Source organism: Mustela nivalis (assembly GCF_964662115.1).
Source record: "Mustela nivalis genome assembly, chromosome: 5".
Lineage (NCBI taxonomy): Eukaryota > Metazoa > Chordata > Mammalia > Carnivora > Mustelidae > Mustela > Mustela nivalis.
Window position 1 is genome coordinate 7,773,322 of NC_139024.1, and position 23,184 is coordinate 7,796,505.

General features: G+C 48.0%; 1 protein-coding gene across 1 annotated transcript in view; it reads right to left on the reverse strand.

Moving 5' to 3' along the window:
* Positions 1–19,636, reverse strand: part of IGF2R (insulin like growth factor 2 receptor) — a 95,644-nt gene extending 76,008 nt beyond the window's left edge. Inside the window, exons 1-2 of the mRNA XM_082729508.1 lie at positions 19,246–19,636; positions 933–1,072 (exon numbers count right to left, since the gene is read on the reverse strand). Of these exons, the coding sequence (XP_082585634.1) occupies positions 933–1,072; positions 19,246–19,394 (289 nt within the window). The 5' untranslated portion in view covers positions 19,395–19,636. The remainder of the gene's footprint in view (positions 1–932; positions 1,073–19,245) is intronic.
* Positions 19,637–23,184: the final 3,548 nt, after the last annotated feature.

The following is a 23,184-nucleotide window of genomic DNA, read 5'->3' on the forward strand; positions in this document are numbered from 1 at the left end:
TCCATCCAAACATTGCTTTCTAAAAAGCCTTTTTAGCCATGTTCAGGAATTTTCATTCAAAACAACAGAGCTACCACAGCAAGCTGACCCTCCCAAACTCCAAAAACCTGGCAAGTAGCCTCTCCCCACGACCACACTGGCCCCAGTCACCCACGGTCTTCACCTCATGACTGTCCCTCACCGTCACATCTCACTGTTCCAACTGCCCTGGTCCAAGGTCCCCAAGGACATTCATGCCACCAAACCCAGGGAAACACGTGTAGGTCAGCCCTCCGCCTCTTCCGTTAGTCATCGCCCCCTCTCCTGCTCCATGTGACTCGGCAGGGCTGCCCCTGTCCGCCAACCTGAACCCATCCTCCTCACCCGAAGAAAGGGATCCTAACCCAAAAGGAGGGCATTTGGGGAAATAAAACGAGCCCTAAAAAGGAAAGTTTGCACTTCTGTCTCCTAGACTGGCAGTCCTTAGGACTGGTAAATTTTTACTATAAGCCTAAAACCAATGACCACCTTTGATGGCACATAAACAGTAAGAGCTTGAGACTCAAAGAAGTACAGAGGAAAGCAGACACAGAAGGGGTGAAGGGGCCGGGCTCTAGAAGAAATGAGCCTAAAGGAGGGAGAAAAGTAAAGTAAAGCCCGGGTTTGAGAAAAACAAGAGAAGGCAGAGCCATCTAGGAAACAGCCTTCTGTATCAATAAATACAAATGTGCATGACTCTTCATGATTCTTCATGACTGTTACTGCGCTAGATGGAAATAAACTAATGTGATCTCACTCTGGACACATATAAATTCTTACTTTTAACACACGATAAAACAGAAAAAATATATTACATAATATAAGCGTATATAAGCTTATGTGTCGATAGCTATAGTCATTTTTGCAAAACTGGGATCCTATACATCCAGTAATTTAAGGGTAGTTCTACTTACCCACAGAATGATAGGTGCTTGTCTTCAAGTCGTACATACAAATGGCACTTAATGGCCCACAGTGGGCAACATCCACGTTTCCACAGATGCTGATCTTATAAATCATGTCATTTTTGGTATCAACAGCTTCCCATGTATAACTAGAAAGGAAGAAAAACAATATGTCACTGTCACTGATCTGCCAATAATTAAACTTCTCCCTAGTTTCACACTAAAGCCACTTTTACTCAAGACTACCACAATCTAGAAGACATACTTTCATCAGCCAAAAATACTAAAGTCAAACTATGTTAAGTTGAATAGAAGCCAGGGCACAAACCACTAAATACCACCTCGTTCTGGTTCAATCCGCCCTGAAGCTGCCACAAGACTGACCATGATCAAAATACTTAAATATTCTACAATTTAAGAATATCAACTCTCATAAGTAACTGCTCAAGAATTATGTTGAATATATGATCGTAACCCTTCCAATCACACCGGAATGCTGAAAAGCCAAAGGACTGTTTTTAACTTAATGTTATATAAAAACTAGTTATGGCATGAAAGACAATTCTCTTCTGGTTTTACCTTTTATGGCTACAGTTCAGATCCAAACTAACAAGAAGAAGTTGTGCAATAAATCAACTATCTGACTCAAAATCAGACAAAATTTACTTTAGCTTGATCCACTCCATCAAGCATTTAACATGCATTAGAACTTACTCTCCATTCAAGCCTCTGGCAAAGTAAATACTGAGTTAATTGTTCAGGAGTCAATCTGCATACTTGGGACAAAATAATGGTTTGTCAGTTCTGTCAAAACAATTATTCTCAATTCTCCACTCTTCCCGGAGAGAATGTTTTGTCCGTTTGTAAAATAGGGGTCATTTCCTCAGCCAGGCTAAAGACAGGAAATGAGGAAAGTAACTAAAAAGTTCCTTGCAAAATGCGAAGATACTGTATTAATTCAACTGCATTGCTGAGGAGAAGTTACATATGAATTGCTCTGGTTCAGCCTACTGGGGAGTTGGTTGGGGGAGAGATGGCTAAGTCCTGAGACCACTCAGGTGTGGGAGTGAATCTCCCCAGAGCAGTACCGCCTTGATGGTAGAAAGCACCAGCTCACAGAAGTAGCCCTGCTTTTCCCAGACCCCGCCTTCCCCAGGCCTCGGGACAAAGACCGGCACAAAACACAAGGCAACGTGGCTTTCCCTGCCTAGAGGCAGCCCTCCCCTCCCCCGACAGCCCTGTCCAGTAAGGAAGGAGCCCCAGAAGTGGGGCTGCTGACAGGCAAGGAGCCAAGCACTCTCCTGAACCTAGAGCTGATCAAATTGACCTGCCGAGAAGCAAAGGGACACAAGCACACGGAAGCACTCGGGCAGGGTGGCCCAACGCTCCCCTGGTTCTGACAGCCGTGGTTGGGAACCTGAAAAACAGGCCGGTGTGCTCCCAGGGCGCAGGCCTGGAGGTAACGCTAGGCTCGTAAGTGGTTACCACCGAGTGTCGCTTTTTTTCAAGTGTAGTTGATACACAATGTTACCTTAGCTTCAAGTGTGCAATACGGTGATTCAGAATCTCTATTCCTTATGCTATGGTCACCACGAGTGCAGCTACCATCTGCCTCCAGGCAAGGCTATTACAATACCACGGACCCTGCTCCCTACGCTGTCTCTCTCATCCCCATGAAGGGGGATGAATGGGGGAAGCCTGTACCTCCCACTCCCCTTCACCCATTCTGCCCATCCCCCTACCCGTCTTCCCTCCAGCAACCACCCATTTTGAACTCAGCTTCTTTATCAGTCACCCCTTATAGTTATCTCCTAAAGGCAGGAAGGCTAAAGGCAAAAGAAAATACCCCAAGTACCACCAGGCATGAGAAAGTCATCAATAAAGGCCTGTTTCCTTTGACCTTCACTAACCTTTATTCATTTGCTTCACAAATATTTAAGGACTTCCTGCGAAGGCACTCAAGGGTGCAGCAGTGATCAAAGCAGACCAGTAAATCCCTGCCCCCCCCCAGTACATACGGGGGGGGGGGGGGGGGGGACAGAAAACAGGTAAACAAATTCACATACTAGTATGCTGAGTTAAGTGCTCTGGCAAAAATGAAATCGTGAGTGCTGGGAAATGGGCAAGGACGAATTTAGACTTAAAAGTCTTCGGAGACTGTATTTGCCCTGAGATTCAAACAACAAAAAGGAGCAACTCAGGGGAAGATATGGTGGGGAGAATATTCCAGCAGCTGCACTAGCCACTGCTAGGCCGCGCAGAGGGAATGAACTTATTATTAGCACCCTGATGGAGAAGAGGGCAGTGTGGCTGCGGGCAAGGCGGAGGAGGAGAGCAGCAGCAGCAGCAGCAGGGGTGAGGGGGTGAGGGGGTGAGGGGGTGAGGGGGTGAGGGGCGAGGTCCAGGAGATGGGCAAGGCCCACTACACGGGCAGGCGGGGGAAAGGGTTGCAGACTGAACCACACCGTTCGATTTTCTTCTTGAAGGAAGGCCGCACAAACACACTGTCGATCTTTCCTTAAAATTTTAAGCCAGTGCTTTTATTTGCAAAGTATTAGTAAAACTTTTCTATTAATTACAGTTAATTAAAGAAAAATGCTAACCTCTTATTCAAGAGCAATGACTACGTTTTTCTGGGATACTAGACATCGAATCTAAAACCTGAAGAGTGACATCATGAAAGTGTTTCGCAATCCTAAGTGTATGAGAGCGGTACATAAAGGTATCATTTTAGAATGAATCCACTGCTAGGAATCAAATCTATAGAAATCCGCACGGTACCTAAAATGCTGTACTTTTCTTAAAAACAGAAATCCACTGCTGATTTTGCAAAGCTGATATTTAAACAAGGTAGTTGTAAAGAGTGTGTGTTTAGGTAGCAGAAAAAGAGATAAAAAAAGGAAAATGGGGAATACTGTCTTGATTATCTGGAAATCAGTGTCCCTAGAAAGAAAAATGTTCCTCTGATTTTCTTTCTTTCCTGATTTTGCATTTCATAACTGCTTTGTCAAGATTCATCAAACTGGTAAGTGGGCTCGGGAGTGAGGAGTGATGAGGCTATGAAAGTATTTGAGTGCTGGCTTTCTCCTGGGGCTTGATATAACCACTTACCACAGGGCAGTCCCTCCAGGCTGGCACCTTCGACACCCCCCACAACCGCACCCCAAAATACCGGGTGTAGAGTCCTTCATCACAGGAAGGAACAACCATAGTATGTCTCTAATCTATACTACACTAAACCTCTGGATGAAAATATTTGCAAGCTGTGTAGAAATGTGGTCTACACACACACACACACACACACTCACAAGAGTGTGCACGTGTGCATCTTGAGTGTGTCAGCTAGGCAAAGGCCTCCTGCAGCAAGACAGGGATGAGAGCCCAGGGGCATTTCCTTGAATCTCTAACACTCAAACCCATATCAAGTCTTCCAGGTCACTGCGGCTCTACGCCACCCCGCACCCGCTCCGAGGGAAATGACGGGACGCGAGGAGGTGGAGCAGGGAGAACCACAAAGGCCCGAGGAAGAAGTCGGTCAATGGGAAAGAGCACCCAGCTGCCCTGCCCGCGGTCCCAGCCTTGCGGAATTCGGCCGACGTCCTCAGAGGAGGCAGCCCGTTCCCAGTAGAACTGCTCTTCTGGATGCACCACCTGTGTGAGAACCTTGGCTTTGAAAACGAGCAAAAGCGAGCAAGGTCCGTGCCATTCTACCCCATTTTCCAGCGTGTAGTGTAGGAAGCCGACACCCCCTTCCAAGTCTCAAAAAAACCAAATTCATTTCAATGCACACCTGACACTTCTAGACATGCATGTAGACCCAGTAAGTGCCCTGGACCCACAGCTGTGACACCAGCTCTCCTGACACGGCCCACACACACGGCAGTCATGGCCTCCGCTGTCCCCCAGCATGTGGACCAGGATGGAGCACAGCATGGCTCTCCCAGAAAAGCCACCTTTCTTCCACCGTCCTGAGCACCTTGGCCCAGGGGCCAAAGATTCCCAGGATCAGAAGATTGAGCCCCTCACCCCAAGTCACGCAGGTATGGAATGTGCCAGGTCCGTCTGAGCTCCAAGGGCAAGTGTTTAACCACCAAGGTGAACTGCCTCATTTACTTTGACTTCTTCAAAGTTTTTTTTAACTTCTCAGAAAATAGTTTCAATTACAACACTGCAACTGACGAAACAGTCCACAGAACTCCTAGTTTAAATCTTGTCACAATAAATGCCACTAAAATGACAGATCCTGTGTTGCGCAGACGCCCAGCATGAGCGAATGCACCGGAGGGTGGCCCTTGAGGAAAGGCCGCAAACCTGGGCGAGATGCAGACTGCCCCGGGGCCACACTGCCTGAAAGACTGCAACTTTCCCAACTCAAGTTCTCCTCCACACTTTCACACTTCTGCTCTCTACCCCGTCCACGTCTGCGCTCTTCTGAACTGCCAACTACCAAAGGCACCGCCTTCTGCAAACTCTTCCCTTACCCAGTGCCTTCTAAGGAAGCGTATCCCTCGGGCCCCTTCCCACAGCTGCCCTCGCCCACCGTGTGGAGCCAAGCTGGTTGAGGGTTTCACCGAGAGGGACACTCATCTCTGACTCACCCTCCCCTAAAGGAATACTCAGCTCAGCAAAGAGCTGCCCTTTGATACCCCAACCAAGAGTCCAACAGTGTCACCAGTAACTGAGAAACATCCTACCGTCACTCCTTCAGGGACGCGGACAGAAGTCACACACAAGGTAAATGTCTTTAAGACATCTCTGATTTTAAAGTGAATTTTGCTCCTGAAATATGCCCTAAACGTGGACAATTAATTTCACCATAAAAAGTGAGCACGCAGGCTGAGTCGTTCCTTAAAGGAAGCTTAAAACTGTCAGCCCCGACTGCAACTCCTACAGCCTCAGCCGAAAGTGTCTTGGACGACCACAGTCAGTCCGTGTCTGTTCGGTGGCACAGAGGTTCCATTTTAACCTCATTTGGTTTAAATTTCATAATATCCTGAAAGGTGTTGGCAGATTACCACGAGAAGGAGGCACACAAGTAGCATACTGTCAACCAAGCCCGAGACAGGAAGGCATTTCGACTTTTCCAACACGGTCCAGCAAAGGCCACATGCACAACCCATGCCGGGCAAGAACACACCCAGCCAGGGGCACGACGACGCAGCAAAGCCAGGTGACCAGACACAACTGCCCAGAGTCCAGAAAGCCTAACGGAGAAATGCAGGGCCACGCCCACTGAACAAGGCCGATACGTCCATCCGAAAGAAAGGAAATTCACAAGAAAAAGCCAGAAATGTACAACTGGACAGACTGTGTAAACTCTTTGAGGCTGGTGTCTTCCTGGGACACCTCTCGGGTTTTCTTCTCTGTGATCACGGAGTATCTGCAAAACTGCAAACTCTTACAAAATAGAATTTGGCTTTCTTTCACTTTTAAAACCACTAACATCTAAAATAGAGTACATAAAATTCCGTTATAAAATGTAGGATATGCCCAACCTCTTAGAGGAAAAAAAAAAATCTTAGAAGACTGAGTTCTTTCCCCCCAACATGAAACAGCCCCACGAACCTGATGTGCTTCTGCACGCTTTCTGCCATCAAGTCACACTCCTGAAATACACCTCAGTTCCCTCACGCTCCATGAGTCTTGGGGTTATGGTCATGGTCATGAAGCTATTAAACTTTTTATTACTGGCCTACAATTAATTATTGGTTTATAAAGCCGTACAGAGGTATGATGGAATCAGTAATAAAATTAATAAGCATGTGTGAATCTATAATTTGGTTTCTTCAAGAAAAAAAAAAAACAAAGCTTGGTAACACACCGGCTAAATTCACACAGCACAGTAACTAGCCAGAGGAATGTTTTTCTGAATGCAGAGTGAGCAGCAAATCTAAAATTTTAGGGACAAGCGAAAAGTCTTTCCAACCTGAACAACAAAAAAAGATTTTCCAATTTTTGGCCTGCATCCAAGTCCTCTTGCGGAATACTCAGGAAATCGTTTGGCTCACTTCTGCCTCTTATCATTACCAGATAGTTTCTCAGCTCGTATATCCAGCTCTCTAACCTTCAAAAATCTGGAACAGTCTCCTAAACTTAAGAAGGGGGGAGGGGGGACGCAGGGGGAAAGGAGGCGAGGAAAGAGGCAGGATTTCCAAAATGGACATTTGCAGCAGAATGTCAAGAGCTTAATGTAACCACTGTTGTCAACAACTTTCTGCGGCCCACACTAAAAGAGAAGAATCTGATTTGGCATCCTGGTCTCAAGGCCAGGGGACACATGAGTTTGACACAGCATGGCAAAAGCTTATATAGGAAGTACTTCACTTCCTATTCTAAAAAACCCACAAAGCTGTGGATATAGATATGGGGCCTGAACAAAAAAAAAAAAAAAGGCAAGAAAGTGCCAGACATTAGTCTTTGGTTTTCCCGGGTGGCTACACCGGGTCGGGGAGCAAGAAGCCAGTTGGCTAGAGAGGGATCCAGCTGGAAGAAAGGCTCTCAGGCAGCACCAGAGCCCAGGGCGCTAGGGGATGGGTGAGGCGGTGGCCCAGCAAAGTTTTAAAACCAGCACCATGAGTGACTAACAGAGGTCGTGTGAAATAGAGAGGGAGGTGAGCCTCACTCGGAAAGGTGCCATGGCAAGAGGCAGGAGCCCACAGACATGGCTCCAACTGCCGCCCCACCCTGACCAGCTGTGTGGGACACACTTCATCTCCCGAGCCCCGACTTCCTCATCTATGAAACTCAGCTGCTGCACAAAGTCACTGTGAGGGAAAGCATGACCAGGAACGCTGAACTTTTGAGGGACTAGGATTTAAGGCTTTCATCTGATCAATAGAAGGCTTCAGGCTGCTTCAAAATGGAGTTTACAAAAAAAGGTACATTGGCTTAGAGCCTCCTAAAGGAATGTCACGTAACACTGGCCAGGAAGTGGAGGGGGCAGGCCCTTATCTTGGGCCATCTCCACAGAGCTGGGAGAGCTAGAGACAGAGACTGGGGGTTGGGGGGGGGCCCTAAGGACACACACACACACACACACACACCCGCTGCCTCCTGGGCTCTCTCAGGACAAGACAGCCACTTGGGGCCTACCCACGCCTGGGCCACGTAGCCACCAGCTGCCACCAGAACAGAGGCCTGACGAATCTGAAACTCTGGCAGAGGAGCAGGAGAAAATGGACGGCACATACCCTTCCTAAAGAGGTTCCAGCACAGCACGAGGTGTGGAATTCTCACTCAGTCCACTGGCAAGGGCCCCTCCACAACACAAACCTCCGAAAAAGGACCCTCTGTCCTTTCTGCGCCACGCCGTGGCCTTTTAACTCAGGTCAAGTCCGCTATTAGGATGTGGGCCTGTATTTCAACTCTAAACCCTCTGTGAGGATTTTTTAAAAATCAGAGTAATTACCTGGATGTTCCCAGACTGTGTTCCTCATATGCATAAAGAAAAGTTGGATTACAGGCTAAACCTCCTTAATTATACAGATGCCTGAATTCAACTGCTTTTAAAGCCAACCCACCAGCCCACGGCATAGGATTCAAACCATAATGCTCCGTCCCCTCGTAAGCTGTCACCAGTGTCCCAGAAAACCCTCCCAGCCCCTGCAGCTGGAAGAACCCAACTGCCAATGGGGACAAGGAAACGCACACACAGGGCACCGCTTTGGTGCCAGGCCAGGAGTCACCGTCGTGAGTTCCTCTCAGAAGAACAGCATTATCTCACCTCACCCTCAAGAGCTTTTCTGAAGAACACAGGAAACATCTGTCGGGCAACTCTGTGCCCCGCGCTTTTGCTGAATGATCTGCAAACACCGTTACTCAACTTCACCCAACCTCTCCGGGCAGGTGCTGCCCCCCCGTCGGACCCAGAATGACGACCCTCTGAGGCGCAGGGCCTTGCCTCCTGTCAGGAGCTGAGAAAGTGACAAAGCCCACACTTGAAGGAGGCCTGTCCTGCCTCAGAGCACATGCCGCCTCCAGCACAGGGCCACAGGAGAAGCATCACCAACCGAATGGGACCTGAAGAGAAAAGGCGGCCATTTGCTAAAGTGCCACCCTCGGCAGATATCCTGCCTCTTGGTTCACTATGGAAATTAAAACAGAAACTTCCTCATTTCCATCAAATCTAACGGTCTACCTGCACCGTCTTCACACACTCTCTCCACGGAGGCCCGCCCTGGCTGCCAGACTTGTTCCCTATCTGGGGACAGACCCGGGTTTTGTGTCCTCTCTCTTCTCCTCCCTTTCTCTCTGTGCCAGATAACTCCCTTCAGCACACCGGCCTTCCGTCAGAGACTTGGCTCTTTACAACACTCCCCTTGGCCCCACACGCCAGCGCAGCGCCCACCCTCGGCTCTGATCCCTTTGCAGCAAACTCCAAACCTACTGTGTGCACAGCCTATGCTCTCACATTCCCTCTGAGCCAACTGGGCTTTCACCCACCCCTCCCCCAAAACCTGGGTCATCATCACCAAAGACCTCTGCGCTGCCAAACCCCCTGGTCACTTCTCAGTCTTCGTGGTACTCAATTGCTCCACATTCAACATACCCAACCCCTTTTCTTCCCTGGGCTTCCAGAACACTGTGCTCTCTTGGTTCTCATCCCATCTCCCTGGCAGCTCTTCATCAGCAACCCCTCCAGGCTCCCCAGCATCCGGCAGACCTCCAGGAATAGGGTCCCTCAGACTTGGCCTCCACGACTTCCTAAGTACTTGTTCCAGTGTTTTCCAGCTATGCAGCAGCTCCCAAACTGACATTCCCAGCCCGAGGCACTGCCCTTAACCCCTAAAGGCAGAGTCTGGCTGCCCACTTGACCCCCCCCAATCAGATCCTAGAATGCATCTCAACATCAACATGGCCAAACCAATGCCTGGTCTTCCCCCATACCTGCCTTTGCCGTGGCTCTCCCCAGCTCTGAAAACAGCAATTCCATTTGCAGTGCAACTTCCAATTGCACGGACTAAAGTAAAACCTGTGCTTGTCTTTCTCGCCTCACATCCCAGAAGCAATCATCAGGAAATCCATCACCTCCACCTTCAAAATACCCAACTCCAACCGCTCCTCACCACCGTTTGCTACGACCTTGGTCCACTCTACTGTAACTGCCTCCCCAGTGTATCAAAAGTCCCAGCATTCTCCTTGGGCCACCCTCACCTATGTCACTCCTCTGCTCAAAATCCCCCCAGGGCTCCCACCAGCCTTGGAATAAAAGCCAGAGTCCCCCCAGCAGCCTCTGGGACTCGGCCCTCAGCTCCTTCCCCACCTCCCCTGCAGCCCTCTCCTCCTGTTCCCTCAGACGCCACAGCGGCCCCTGTGCCCTGTCCGAGCCAATCAGCGTGCTCCCCACCAGAGCACCTGACACATGGTCCCCAGTAGGAGGCACTGCCTTCGTGGTCTCCGCAAGTACGTCATCTTACAGAAAGGCCCCGGAGGAGTGCACACTTCCTTATGAAGGGCCCCGCCCGCAGCCCTTCCCACCAAAATGTCAACCAAAGGCCAACTCTACGGAACAGAGAGCCACGTTGGCTTATCACTTTGTTTGTGGTGAGGCACACGTGTACAGCACGCAGCAGGCCAAGGCGCTCCGAGGAACAAGGAGAGGGTGACTCAGTAGAGATGCGCCCTGTCACTTCTAGGAATCCACTTCTTAGCACTTCCACTCTGGTGGTTTGGCTTGCTATTTTCAGACCAGGGGCAGAGACCAGGGAGTGTCGGGGGAGTTTTTGGTTTTCGATACAAAACATCATTTCACAGCGTGTAACTGGCTTCAGGGTGGAGAGAACCCACAGATGGCAACAAGTGAATTTTACACACAAAATCCACCCGTGCATCCTCCTGAGCCGGCCCTGAGGAGCATCTGCACCCTCCAGCCCAAAGGCTCTGACTGAAAAGACAGCTCCTACACTTCCCTTCCAGGCTGCCCAGGGGCAACCGGGTTTCAAAGGCCACTTTCCTCCATTCCCACATCCCGCAAGCTTTGCCTCCCTACCTGAAAGCAAAACTGAGTAACACCTTCGCGATCTCTCTAATTCCTACAACGCTCCTCGCCCGGCACCGTAATGCTCATCAGGATCTGCTGTCCCCACCCAAGGAAGCTGCCCTCCAGACGTTAGGCTAAGGCCAGTTGCCCCAGCGGATCTCAGAGCACACAAGAGCTCACAGAAGGATCCCCCCCAAAGGTCTCCAGCTGCTCTGAGGGGCAAACTTCATGCTCAAAGGACCTGGAGCGGCAGGCACCCCCCGCACCTCCACCGCTGGGAAGGGTGCGCGCCGACCTGTCCCCCGCGCCGGCTAACGCAGAGACCAAAATAGGCAGATGACACAGGGCTTCGGGCGCCTCAAAATCCTCTCCAGCAGCAGCTGTTGCAGCTGAGCAGCCCGGCAGAGCTGAGGAAGTGCTTGCGCGTCCACCCCCCCACCCCTGGCCTGCCTTCCCGAGCCCGAATCCAGCACCCATCCCCCTCCATCCAGGGAAGCCCACGGAGAGCTAAGAAGGGGCCCCTGCTGACCACTGACACCCACACAAAAGTCAGCTGGGGCTTCTTAGCCCGGACAGGAGATGAACAAGGAGGCTCTCTCTCTTTCCCTGGACGGTGGAACTGCTGCAGCCACCCCAGGAAGGAAGACAAGCCAAGAAAACTGCAGGAAGGGGCCCAGGGCCGGCCTGACATATGGCATCTGGCGTCCACCCAAAGCCTACACCTCCCATCATGAAGCTCCTCCTTGTTTAAGGGAATTTGAGTGGGGCTTTCTGCAGCTCACAACTGAAGGAATCCTGAAGGATGCATACCTCCGAACCGCAGAATTCTGGATGCAAAATGGACCCCGAGAATCACACAGTCCAGTGGTTTCTAAACTTTTTCAGACGATGGAAACGTTTCTTTCTCAAAAGGAGTCTTTCGGGGGCGGGGGGTGCCAATGTAGAAAACGGCTAAAGAAGCGATGCTCTCTGGTTGAGGCAGAAACCCCAAGGCACTAATAGAGAACCCCGGGGGTGCAGGGTAACAGGCTAAAAATACCACGAAGATAAATGCAGCAACTCCAGCTCACAGACAGAAAGTAGTCATCACCGCCACCGCCATTTGCGAACACTGAGGCTGGGAAAAGCACTGAAATGCATTGGAACCCTCAAACCAACCCTAAAAACTTGACTAGCACCCTGCTTTGACGCAAAAGGAAATTAAGGCCTGAAAGGACCCATAACTGGCCTGACTCCTAGCAACTAATAAAGGGAGGGGTCCAAATTCAAACCCAAGACAGCCACTGCCCGCTCCCACGGACGGAATTGAGACCCAGAGAGAGATCTGCCAGAGTCAGCTCAATACTCCAGCTCTCGAGCCTCCAGTGCAAGCAGGACACACTGCACTTGGCCAACTGCAATCAACACGGCTTTATCAGCTATCTCCTGGCAGGCGCAGGCTGGGGGTGATACCTGCGAGGGCAGAAAAGTCCCAAGATTTGAAGAGCAGACACCAAGATGCATCAGCCAGAGGCCCGCCTCGCCCATCCCCCAAACTCCTCTGAAACCATTTAGAGCCAAGATCCAACAACTGCTTCCAGCCCTACCCTGCACAGCTGCACCAGGACAGGCAACAAATGTCCAAAAGGAGACTCACCGCCAAGACCACAATCAAAAGGGCACCAACGCCATGAAAACGAGGACAAACTACCAACAAAAGAAAACAAGCCCAAGGAAGGAGAATTAATGGAGCAACTGGAGCAGAACTTTACGACCTATCTTCCTAGGAACGATGAAAACTGTGGCAGCCAAAAGGATAGATTCACAGGCAGCCGTGACTATACATCAAGTTGTTGAAATAAAAATTTTTTAAAAACAACAGAAAAGTTTTAGAGCTTATGAGCACAGAACAGCTAAAGCTGGGAGAGGGGAGACAAGACTTTCTCCTGGAACTCTAGGTAACAGCCAGATACAAAGTATTAAAGACAAGTCAAGCAGGACAAAGAATTAGTTACAATAAAGAAAAGCTGAATTACAGAAACTTTTCCCCAAACGAAGAACAGTTTTTCCAAACACACAGAACACTCTCGACTTGACTAGGTGCTAAGCCACAAGGGCAATGTCAATAAATTCCACCCCATTCACTAGCCACAATGGTTTGGGGGTGATGGGGAGTGGAATTATCCATTCGCCTTGAGAAAAATGATTCTAAACAACCAACGGGTTCAGGAAGTTGAAACAGCTAGGACTTCTGGATTCCTGAAAGAAACTATTTAGAATTTAAAGGTTAACAAACATGTAACAAAGCTCTGAGTGATACAGTCCTTGGAACAAAGAAACATATAGCTTTAAATTCATCTAATTATGTAAAAGGACTTAAAAGATCTAAGCTTTTCAAATATGTTATTAAGAGAAAGCAGAAATTAATAAAATTGAAAATACACAGTGACAGAGCTGGTAAACAAGAGGTAGACAAATCTTTTCTAAATATGAAGACAAAAATGCACAGACATCAGAACTTTTTAAAAATTCACCTAGAAAGACAAAGAGTATTTTCAAAAATATAAGAGCATGCTGTACATTTATATATGAATGCAAAATTAAAATGACAATTTTCTAGGAAATACAGACTTTTTGTAAAGTGGCTTAAAAAAAAACTAGAAAATCTGACTAGATACATAAAGAAGGTAAAACTGAAAGCATAAGCAAAACAACTCCTCCACGGTACTCTACCTTCTCAAAGACACCAGGCCCAGATAGTTTTACTGATGAGTTCTACCAACAGTTAAGGAAGAGAAAACACCCATCTTACACAAAACTTTCCCACAGCATATAAAATACTAAAAACTAACTAGCTTTTTCCACAAAGCAAATATATTCTTGATGCTAAGCTCAGCCAAGAACAGCATGGCAAAGAAAATTACCGGCTAGTCTCACTTAAAAACAGCTTTAATCATCCTACATAAAATGTTAGTAAACAGAACTAGATATATTCATGAAAAAATAAACTTTCAGCCTCTCCTCATATCATACACAAAAACTAATCCAAAAAAATTGAACATAGGACTAAACATAAAAGTTAAAACTATAAAACTTCTAGAAAACCGTAAGAGAAAATCTGTTCGGCCTTCGAGTCAACCAATGGTTCTCAACTAGAGGTAATTTTGCCCATGAAGGGCCATTTAAAACGTTTGAAGACATTTTTGTTGGTCACATCTGGGGTGGGAGCAGGGGGTTACCTCCTGACATCTACTGGGTGGAGGACAGGGATGCAATTTAACATCCTCCATACACAAGACAGCCCCCACAACAAAGAATTACCCATCCTAAATGTCATTAGGACTGAGACTGAGAAACCTTAGCATACATAAAGATTTCTTAAGTTACAAAAAACACAAACCATTAAAAAAAAAAGATACACTAAATTTTGTCAAAATTTAAAAGTATCTGTTGATCAAAGTACATATTTTTAAAATGAAAAGGCAAGCCAAAGACCGGGAAAAAATATTCACAGTACACATTACACAGACGTAAGAAAGGACTTGTACTCAGAACACACAGAGAGCTCTTAAAACTTGTTATGATGACCCCTCCCCAAAAGAATTGGGGAGGAGGGTGATAAAAGACTGGTTTTAATAGGCATTCGTGAAGGCTGTCCAAATAAACACATGAAAAGATAGTCAACATCATGAGTCAGGGATATGGAAATTAAGACCACACTAAGATAACACTACGATCCCACTAGAATGGCTAAAATTAAAAAGACTGGTAAGACCAAGTGTTGACAAGGACAGAGAACTGAAACTCTCATATAACGCTGGTGGGAATGCAAAATGGACAATGGACAATACAAAACGAATAGTCGGACACTCCCACATATCTACTTAAGAAAAAAAGGAAAGTCTATGCAAAATCTTGTGCGCAAATACTCAACAGCTTTTTATTTATAATAGCCAAAAGCTAGTTTAACACCCAGATTATTTTTAGATCAAAGAGAAAATCAAAACTAAAATGACATTATTTAAAACTAACAAAAATAACTGGAGAATGGTGTGCATGGTTGCTGACGAAGAATCCACAGTCCTCTGGGATTTCAACACCATGCCCTTCCATTCGTGGTGGCTCCAATTTCGGTTCTGGCCCCACCCAACTGTCCCTCTGCTTAAGAAATTATTGAGGAATAAATGAATCCTACATCACCTTGCAAGGATTAAAGATGAGGAGACACTATCGGTGTAATTTCAGGCTTCTATCCCTCAATGGTCAGGAGTCAGCTATGAGGAAGACACAAAGGACCCATACGTATACCCAATCTCAGCCACTTCCACCTTCTCGTACACTGTCAATGACCAATGGGGGCATTACCAAGAGACAGATCCCCACAACTGGGGCGGGGGGGCGGGGTCGAGAAAAAAAGAAAAAGAATGTTACCTCCGAAGTAATGAGCTACTTTCTACCACTAAGTCCCCGTTCTGAGACCCTAATGAATCCTCTGACCAGCAAGATACAGTTCTACATGCTGAGATCAAAATAAAGATGAGAACATGTGAATTATTTTTCTCAATCCCATCTTTCAAAAATCCTTCTACGAAACACTGATAAAAGATGTGAAATCCCTCCAAGAATTCATTTCCTAGGAATTCGTCAGGATGCTGTTCTAAGAATTAATGCAGGAGATCTAATGTACCCATAATTAACAACCTTGGGCTTCTACACACACTTATTGTTGCAAGAAATTGCACACACAAATGGATGTGGTCCAGGTTCAACATGTGGCCCAAATTAAGCATATAAGCATTGTTCCTTCAGAAAAATTGCAGGGAAAAAAAAATCTCCTTAGAGACAGCAACCAAACCAACCTCAACTCCCAGCTGGCTTCATTATTCTCTTGTTCTCAATATAATAAAAACTTTCCAGCATTTTTACCCAAACAATTGGGGGGAAACTTGTTCTGAATAAATTATAAAGTACTTTACTTAAATCAAGCAGCCCAATGCGTTATTTTATAACTAGTGTAAACTGTTAGGACCCCTTAGGATGTTAACACCTAAACAAAATGGAAACTCATCTACCATATATGATGTAAAATGGTAGTTTCCAAAGTGTAAGTCACACAGTGATGAGAAAGGCTAAAGACGAGCAAAGAGCATGTTGGTCACTTTGGTGACTTTTGATGACTTGGCATGGCCTGGCTTCTGCCCTCCTACCACTTGCTTTCACTGTTCCAGCCCCACTGACCTCCAGACGTTCCTCAGCAGCACTAACACTCCTCCTTCCCCGGGACCTCTGTCCATGCCAGACCCACAGCCAGTCACACCGGCCTCAGGAAACACGTTCTTTCCACTAGCACACCACCTCCCAAAACAGCTCAGTGACGAAGAATCCACCAACTTCTTCTCCAGCTCAGGGCTCACCTGGCACAGCAATCATCTTGAGTCTTAGAAAACATTCGACGAAGGCGCTCTAAGAAGCGGCATGTGAAGCACTCGGTAGAGGCCCATGCCTTTGGGAAAATAGCCTTTCTTGCCCCTTCTTTTCAGTGCACAACCCACAGAGACCTGTTCTCTCCTCCATGAGCACAAATGCTGCTCCAGTAGTTCTCCGCTGTTTCCATCACACCTCCCAGTAACTAACTGCACCAGGAACCACACCCCTGCCGCCTCCTTACCCTAAAGACAGCAGGCCCACAACTGGCCCTCAGCTTTGCCCTCACCCAGGGGCCTCACCAGGTGACCTGCTGGCAGCCCTGAAGCCTACTCAACTTCCCTCCTCTTCCCTCCCTGAGATTCTAAGGGATCGCAGATGAAAAGTATCCTTTTTGGTTCTAGAGAACTGGGTAAGAGAGAAGTTACTTCCTGGGACCCAACTCTTTTCTTGAGAGACAATGACAATTTACTAGCAGGGCGCTAGTTAAAGATGTACAGTGTCTGGGCACCACAAACTGTGGCATAGATGACGGGTTTCTGGTGACTCCCCTAGATGCCAAACCACAACGAACAAGAGAATTTTCGGTGGAAAAAAGTATCTTCTGTGTTACAAACAAGCAATTTACAAATATTTGGGATGTGATCCTTGTGTCTACTGCGATGTCTACCTGGGGCCTGCTGCCATTTGATGAAGCTACACAGAAATAACACTTGTACAGTCTGCTTTTCATACTTCTGGGGAGGATCTGGGTGGGTCGTTCACATTTCAGACAAATGGACTCCCAGAGACAGAACAGAAAGACAGCTTAACACAACCCGCTTTGGTGATACTAAGTAGAACTTTTCATACTGGATTTAAAAAATTATCAGCTTGCATTCCTGTTCTCCAAATATAAGCTAGAGTTAAGAATTTTAGCCAGCGTTATCTCATAAAAGTACACACAGATTTTTGACACTCCCCCCCCCAAAAATGTCTTAACAAGCATTTAAGCCAAGGTATTCACTTAAAACAGGAACAAATAGGAAGAATTTCATTTGGCGGAATATTAAGTTTAAAGTTGAGATTATGCACAGCTCTGGAGAAGTCTCAACACAAAACCGCAGAGCAGTAACAGACACGGAAAAGAAATGTGTCCAAGCCCACCCCTGAATGGACGGGGAGATTTGCTGTCCTAAGGAAATCTGGAAGAAAAAGCAAACACGCCAACTTTGAAGATATTCTAAGACTGCAGAGCACACATTTGTCCCACTAACAACGCATATCACCCTAGAGCACTCTCTAGCATTTGCGAAGTTGAAGATACAAAGGCCATTTTCTACTGGACCCAGAAGCCATGTTCCACTCGAAAAGGAGGTTAACAAATGCAGATTCAAATTCAAGTCCCTTGAGGACTCACTTTCGGTGAAACTAAGCCCCCCCCCCAACGCCTATCAGCTACTTACATGTTTCTGCAATCAAAACCAACTTTAACCCTAACTATTAAAAAATAAATTCCAATTTGTTAACAGGACCAAGACTTCGAGACCACTAGCCCAGTTACTTTCTTCCCAACAGGACTGGTCGCAGCAGCCATTATTCCAAAACCTCCTCCTTTAAATGTTAGCTGCAGCTTGACCTGGCAGAAGTCGACCCCCTTTTCCGTGTACCATGCTCATTACTGTGTTAATATGTATCTTAGAGCAGCCAACTAACCTATTAACGAATGTGCAGTAAACACTCCAGTCTGCCCCCCCCCCACAAAAAGGGAAAAGAAATAAAGAACACGGACCTTGCAAAGAATTTCTTTTGTGAGCTCAGTCTCAGTCTCCTTAGAACAGTGTTATCTGCGAGTTCTAAACTCAGGGGTACAAATTAGACCATGTCTGATACAAGGGAAAACTAAGAATCCAGTAAACCCCACCACAAACTCAAAGTTCAGCTCAAAGCGGGCTCAACTTCATTCTGAGATATAACCTGGAAGCACCCGTTCACTGGTGTTTCCGAACTCTTCGCCCTGCTTCCTTCTACCAAAGTTTAAAAATAAATAAATAAATAAAAGTTGGTTTCTCCATCATCCTAAACAGTCCACAAAAGGTTGGTCAGAAAATTCTCCTAACTGGCAGTTCCCCAGCCCCGGGACTCCCATCCTCGCCCGCGTAGGATACTAACAGCCCTCGATGGGACTGGCGATTATACAATCATGATTCCCAGAGCAAAAGGCTCCACTAGAATAATCCACCCTGGAGACAATGACATCATGTGAGCAACTAGACAGGAAGTTAGGCTCGGAGATGTGAAGGGTAAAGTCTTGAAAGCCAATACAGGATGACCACCCTCCAGTCCCTTGATCAAAAAAAAAAGTCACCTTCTGCAGAAAAGCTACTTTAATGAGAAAAGGAAAAACCTACATGGAGGAAATCAATTAGCAAATGAAACCACCCCCCCCCCAACTCTAAGGCCACTCGTGCGGGATCCTTCCACACTAAGGGCCCTCTCCAAAGACCAGCTGGTGAACTTTGAGGAAAACGTGGAGTGGGAACAAAGCGAAGCTGTAGTTCCTGCGTCCTCCAACTTTCGCAGGCGCTCCGCTGTGAGAGGGCAAGCGCTGGGCGGAGGGCGCCCGCAGTGTGACACCCGGCTGGGTCCGGGCGGCCGGCTGCTCGCACACAAAGACGCCCCGGACTTAGTGACAGCCACAAGTGGCTAGGCAGCAGCCCCCCGGGCCAGCGCCAGGACGACGAGTACCCCGCGCCCCCCGCCCGCGCGCGCACGACCCCTCGGTCTCTCATCCCTCGCCACTACGCGGACAACTTTCCCTCGGGGCCGGGGGAACCCAAACCCAGAAGAAAGGCGACTCGGGGAGCCCAGCCTCTCCCCAGAGCGCCCCCGCCCCCAACCCAGCCCAGCTGCGCGCCCCGGGCACCGCGAGCGAAGCCTGCGCCCCGGCGGGCCACCCACCTGCACAGCTCGGGGAACTCGGCGCCCTGGGCCAGCGCGGCTCCCGGGGCCCAGACGAGCAGCAGGAGCTGCAGCAGCAGGAGGGAGCGCAGCGGGCGGCCGGCGGGCGCGGGCCCCAGGTGGGCGCCCCGGCCGACGGCGGCCCCCATCGCGCCCGGCCCGGACTGCGCGGCGAGCGCGGGGCTAGCGGCGCGCGGCTGCCGGGGGCCGCGGCCGGGACATGGTCGTGCAGCCAGGGCGGAGGCTGAGCTGGAGGCGGAGAAGCGGAGAGGGGCACGAGAGGAGCGGGAGCGGTGCAGGAGCCCGAGGGGCGCGCGGCTCGGCTGGGCTCGGCGGCGGCGGCAGCAGCAGCAGCAGCAGCAGCAGCAGCGGCCCCGGAACAGCGTCACGTGACCGCGCTTGGCCCCGCCCCCTCCCCCGCCCCGCTCACATGACTCCCTTGTTCAGGTGATCCCCGCCCGCCCAGGCTCCGCCCAGGCCCGGTCACGTGAGCGCGGCACGCGCGGGGCAGGAAGCGGCGCAGCGGGGAGCGGGGCGCAGGTGCGTGGCCCGGGCCTGAGTCCCCGCGGCTGCCCTCGGCGGGGACCGACCCCGGCCTCGCTTTCTCCCTGCGCACGCTTTGGGTCGCGGTGTGGGAGCGTCCCAACCTCGAGTTACCGTACCTCAACCCAGACGCACGGCCGGGGAGGGGAAATAAGGGGGTCAGACTTGGTGCCGAGCCGTGAGTGCCATCACACGGCCGCGCCGCCTCGGAGCCTGGAGGAGTGGGGACGCACTTTCCCTGCTCTGCGGAGTCAGCCCTGGAGCCCCGCACCGGGTCCCGCGGTCGCCCGGCACAGCCTCTCCCAACCCTCCCTGGGAGTATTTCCCCAGTCTGGGCTTCCCACGTTCGGGAGGCAGGGCGGATGCGGGACCGGGGAGGATGGAGGAGGCAAAGGCGTGACTGCGAAGTGAGTGCCACCCAGCAGGGCTTCGTTAAGTCCTCGATTCCAATACTCCGTTGAGCCCACACTTTGTGAACCGCTCTGAGCTACGCACTGTGTGAAAGTAAAAAGAAAGCTGAAGTGTTGAGTTCAAAAAATTTTACCTTCTCTAAGAGCAAATAAAAAGATACAGACTAACCCCAGCGGTGACAGCTCATCTTTTCTTTAATGTTTTTCCTTGCCAAACCCTACTGGCTGGCACTTAAGCATGAATCTGGAAACCACGAGATTGGACCCTTGTTATGAATGAGGAACACACTCAGAGACGTTAACTGATCCAAAAGCACTTTAAGATGTGGCAAAGCTGGGATGCAAATACGTACACATAATCATGACCCAGTAGAGGCTAACATTTCTTGAGCGGGTAATGGTGTGCGAAGTAGCATTCTGGTGCTTTCATTTAGCTCATTTAATCCTAATACGACCCTATAAAAAGAAAAAGTACCTTTATTGCACCTATTTTACAGATAAGGAAACTGAGGCGAGAGAGATTAAATAATTTGCCAGTCATGCAGCTAGTAAGAAGCGTGGGTTTGAGCCAAGTCAGACAGTGCCAGACTCTGGCTTAGTCACCATGCTATTGAAAGAGTAATATAACCCAAGAAGAGAAAGCACTGTAGTGGCTCAGGGGGAGAGCTCAGATGTCCAACTGTGGGCATCTAGAAAGGGTTCATATTTTGCAACTCCTCTATTATAATTGATACAGGCAAAGATCTTCAAGGGATACCAAAACCATCAGGTGAAAAGCTGTTACAGCCAGAGAATATTCACTTTGTCTCAAAGTATCACCCTCAAAGTGTATTTCCCTAATAAAGGAGAAATATATCTACACAAGGGAAAGATCTGCTAGAAACACCTTAATCAAGTGATTAGGATTACTATCACCAATATTTGGAAAAAATAATGTTTTCTGCCTCCTAAAGTGATGCAATGAAAAGTACTGCTAAAGTTAATGTTGAAAAGAGCATGACTATGACTCAGATGCAGATGTAAAATGAACATGTGTTAAAGATATTATTTAACTCATTAATTAACATGAGAACCAGTAGCATGTTACAACTGGCTCAAAGGGGAATCTAGAGAGAGAGTCCAACACACTTATAAGCAGTCAGGAATGCCGAAATTGCCCAATAGATGAAGGATTGGTCAATATCCATAAGTCAAAAATCAATTGCATATTCAATGAACACAATTTGCATTTCTAAAGACAAGAATCATAGATATTATCAACAGTATTCAACAATCTCTCAAGTTTTAAAATAGCTCGAAGGCAATGAAAGGCACAAAACCCCATAGAATCAGATGCCGCAGCAGGGGCCATTCAATGGTGCCTAGCCTTCCACTGAGGTTGCTCCATATTATTTTGGTCCGTTTCAAAGTCTCCCATAATTTTCCCCTACAGTACACAATATCACTTACATGATATTCTTATCAAGATGTTTAATTTAAATCTAATCAGAATAAAACAATTGAATCCATATTGTGGAGCATTCTGCAAGAAAACTGAATGCACAATTTTTAAAAATGTCAATGCTCAGGGCACCTGGGTCCTCAGGCAGTTGAGCATCTGATTTTGGGTTTCAGTTCAGGTCATGATCTCAGGGTCACGGGATTGAACCCAGAGCTGGGCTCTGTTCTCCCTGTGGAATGTGCTTGAGATTCTCCCTCTTCCTCTCCCTCTGCCCCTCCCTCTCCTCATGCTATAAACAAACAAATAAATGAATAAATAAATAAAACTTTTTTTTAAAGATGTCAATGGTCTGTAAGTCACCCCCCTCCAGAAAAGCAGAAGTCGGGGATATGAACAACACACTGAGGATCGAATCTGGCTAGAGAGCTCCTTTGTAAATAAAGTTTTATTGGAATATAGCCATACTCATTTGTTTATATATTGTCTATGGCTGTTCTTCCTATAATTGCAGTGAGTGTTTGCAACAGAGCCCACAAAACCTATTCTACCACCTGGCCTTCTACAGAAAAAGTTTTCCAATCCCAGTTCTGGATCAGTGGTTCACAAAAGTGTGGTCCTTGGGCCAGCAGCTTTGACACAGCTTTCCTTTGTTAGAAATGCCAATCCATGGGTCCCACTCTGACCCATTGACTCAAAATCTTCAGTGATGGGCCCCAGAAAATTGTTTTAATAAGCTCTCCAGCAGATTTTCACATACACAAAGGTTTGAGGACCACTGTCCTGAATTAAAGGAGACTAAAAAGGCAAGACAACAAAATGCAATGTGTGACCCTTAGTTGGAGACTGGACCCCAAAAAAGGAAGACATGAGGGACATTTGGGGTAATTGGAAAAACTTGAATATAAACTGTATATCAGAAACTCTAACGTCAAATGGCATAGAGCATAACTCTCCTGTATTTCGCTTAAATTTTGCAACAAACCTTTTAGAAAATACAGACTCCAAGATGGTAGCTCAAGACCCCATGTTATGGGTTGAATTATGTGCCCTGAAAGGATATGTCAAAGTCTTAACTGCCATCATTCCAGAATGTGACCTTATTTAAAAATATAATCCTTGGGGCGCCTGGGTGGTTCATTGGGTTAAGCCTCTGCCTTCAGCTTAGGTCGTGATCTCAGGGTCCTGGGATGGAGCCCCGCATCGGGCTCCTTGCTCAGCTGGGAGCCTGCTTCCCCCTCTCTCTCTGTCTGCCTCTCTGCCTATTTGTGATCTCTGTCAAATAAATAAATAAAAATCTTAAAAATATATATATATATAATCCTTGTAGATATAGATAGTTGGGTGGGCTCACTCCAATCTTATCAGACTGGTGTCCTCATAAGAAGTGGAGTAGAGACACAGAGACACACAGGGGAAGACAGACATATAAGAATGGAGGAGTGAAGCATCTACAAGTGAAAGACACCAGGAATGGGAGGCAACATCAGACGCTGGGAGAAAGGCAAGGAAAGAGTCATCCCCTAGAACCTGCGGAGAGAGCAGGCC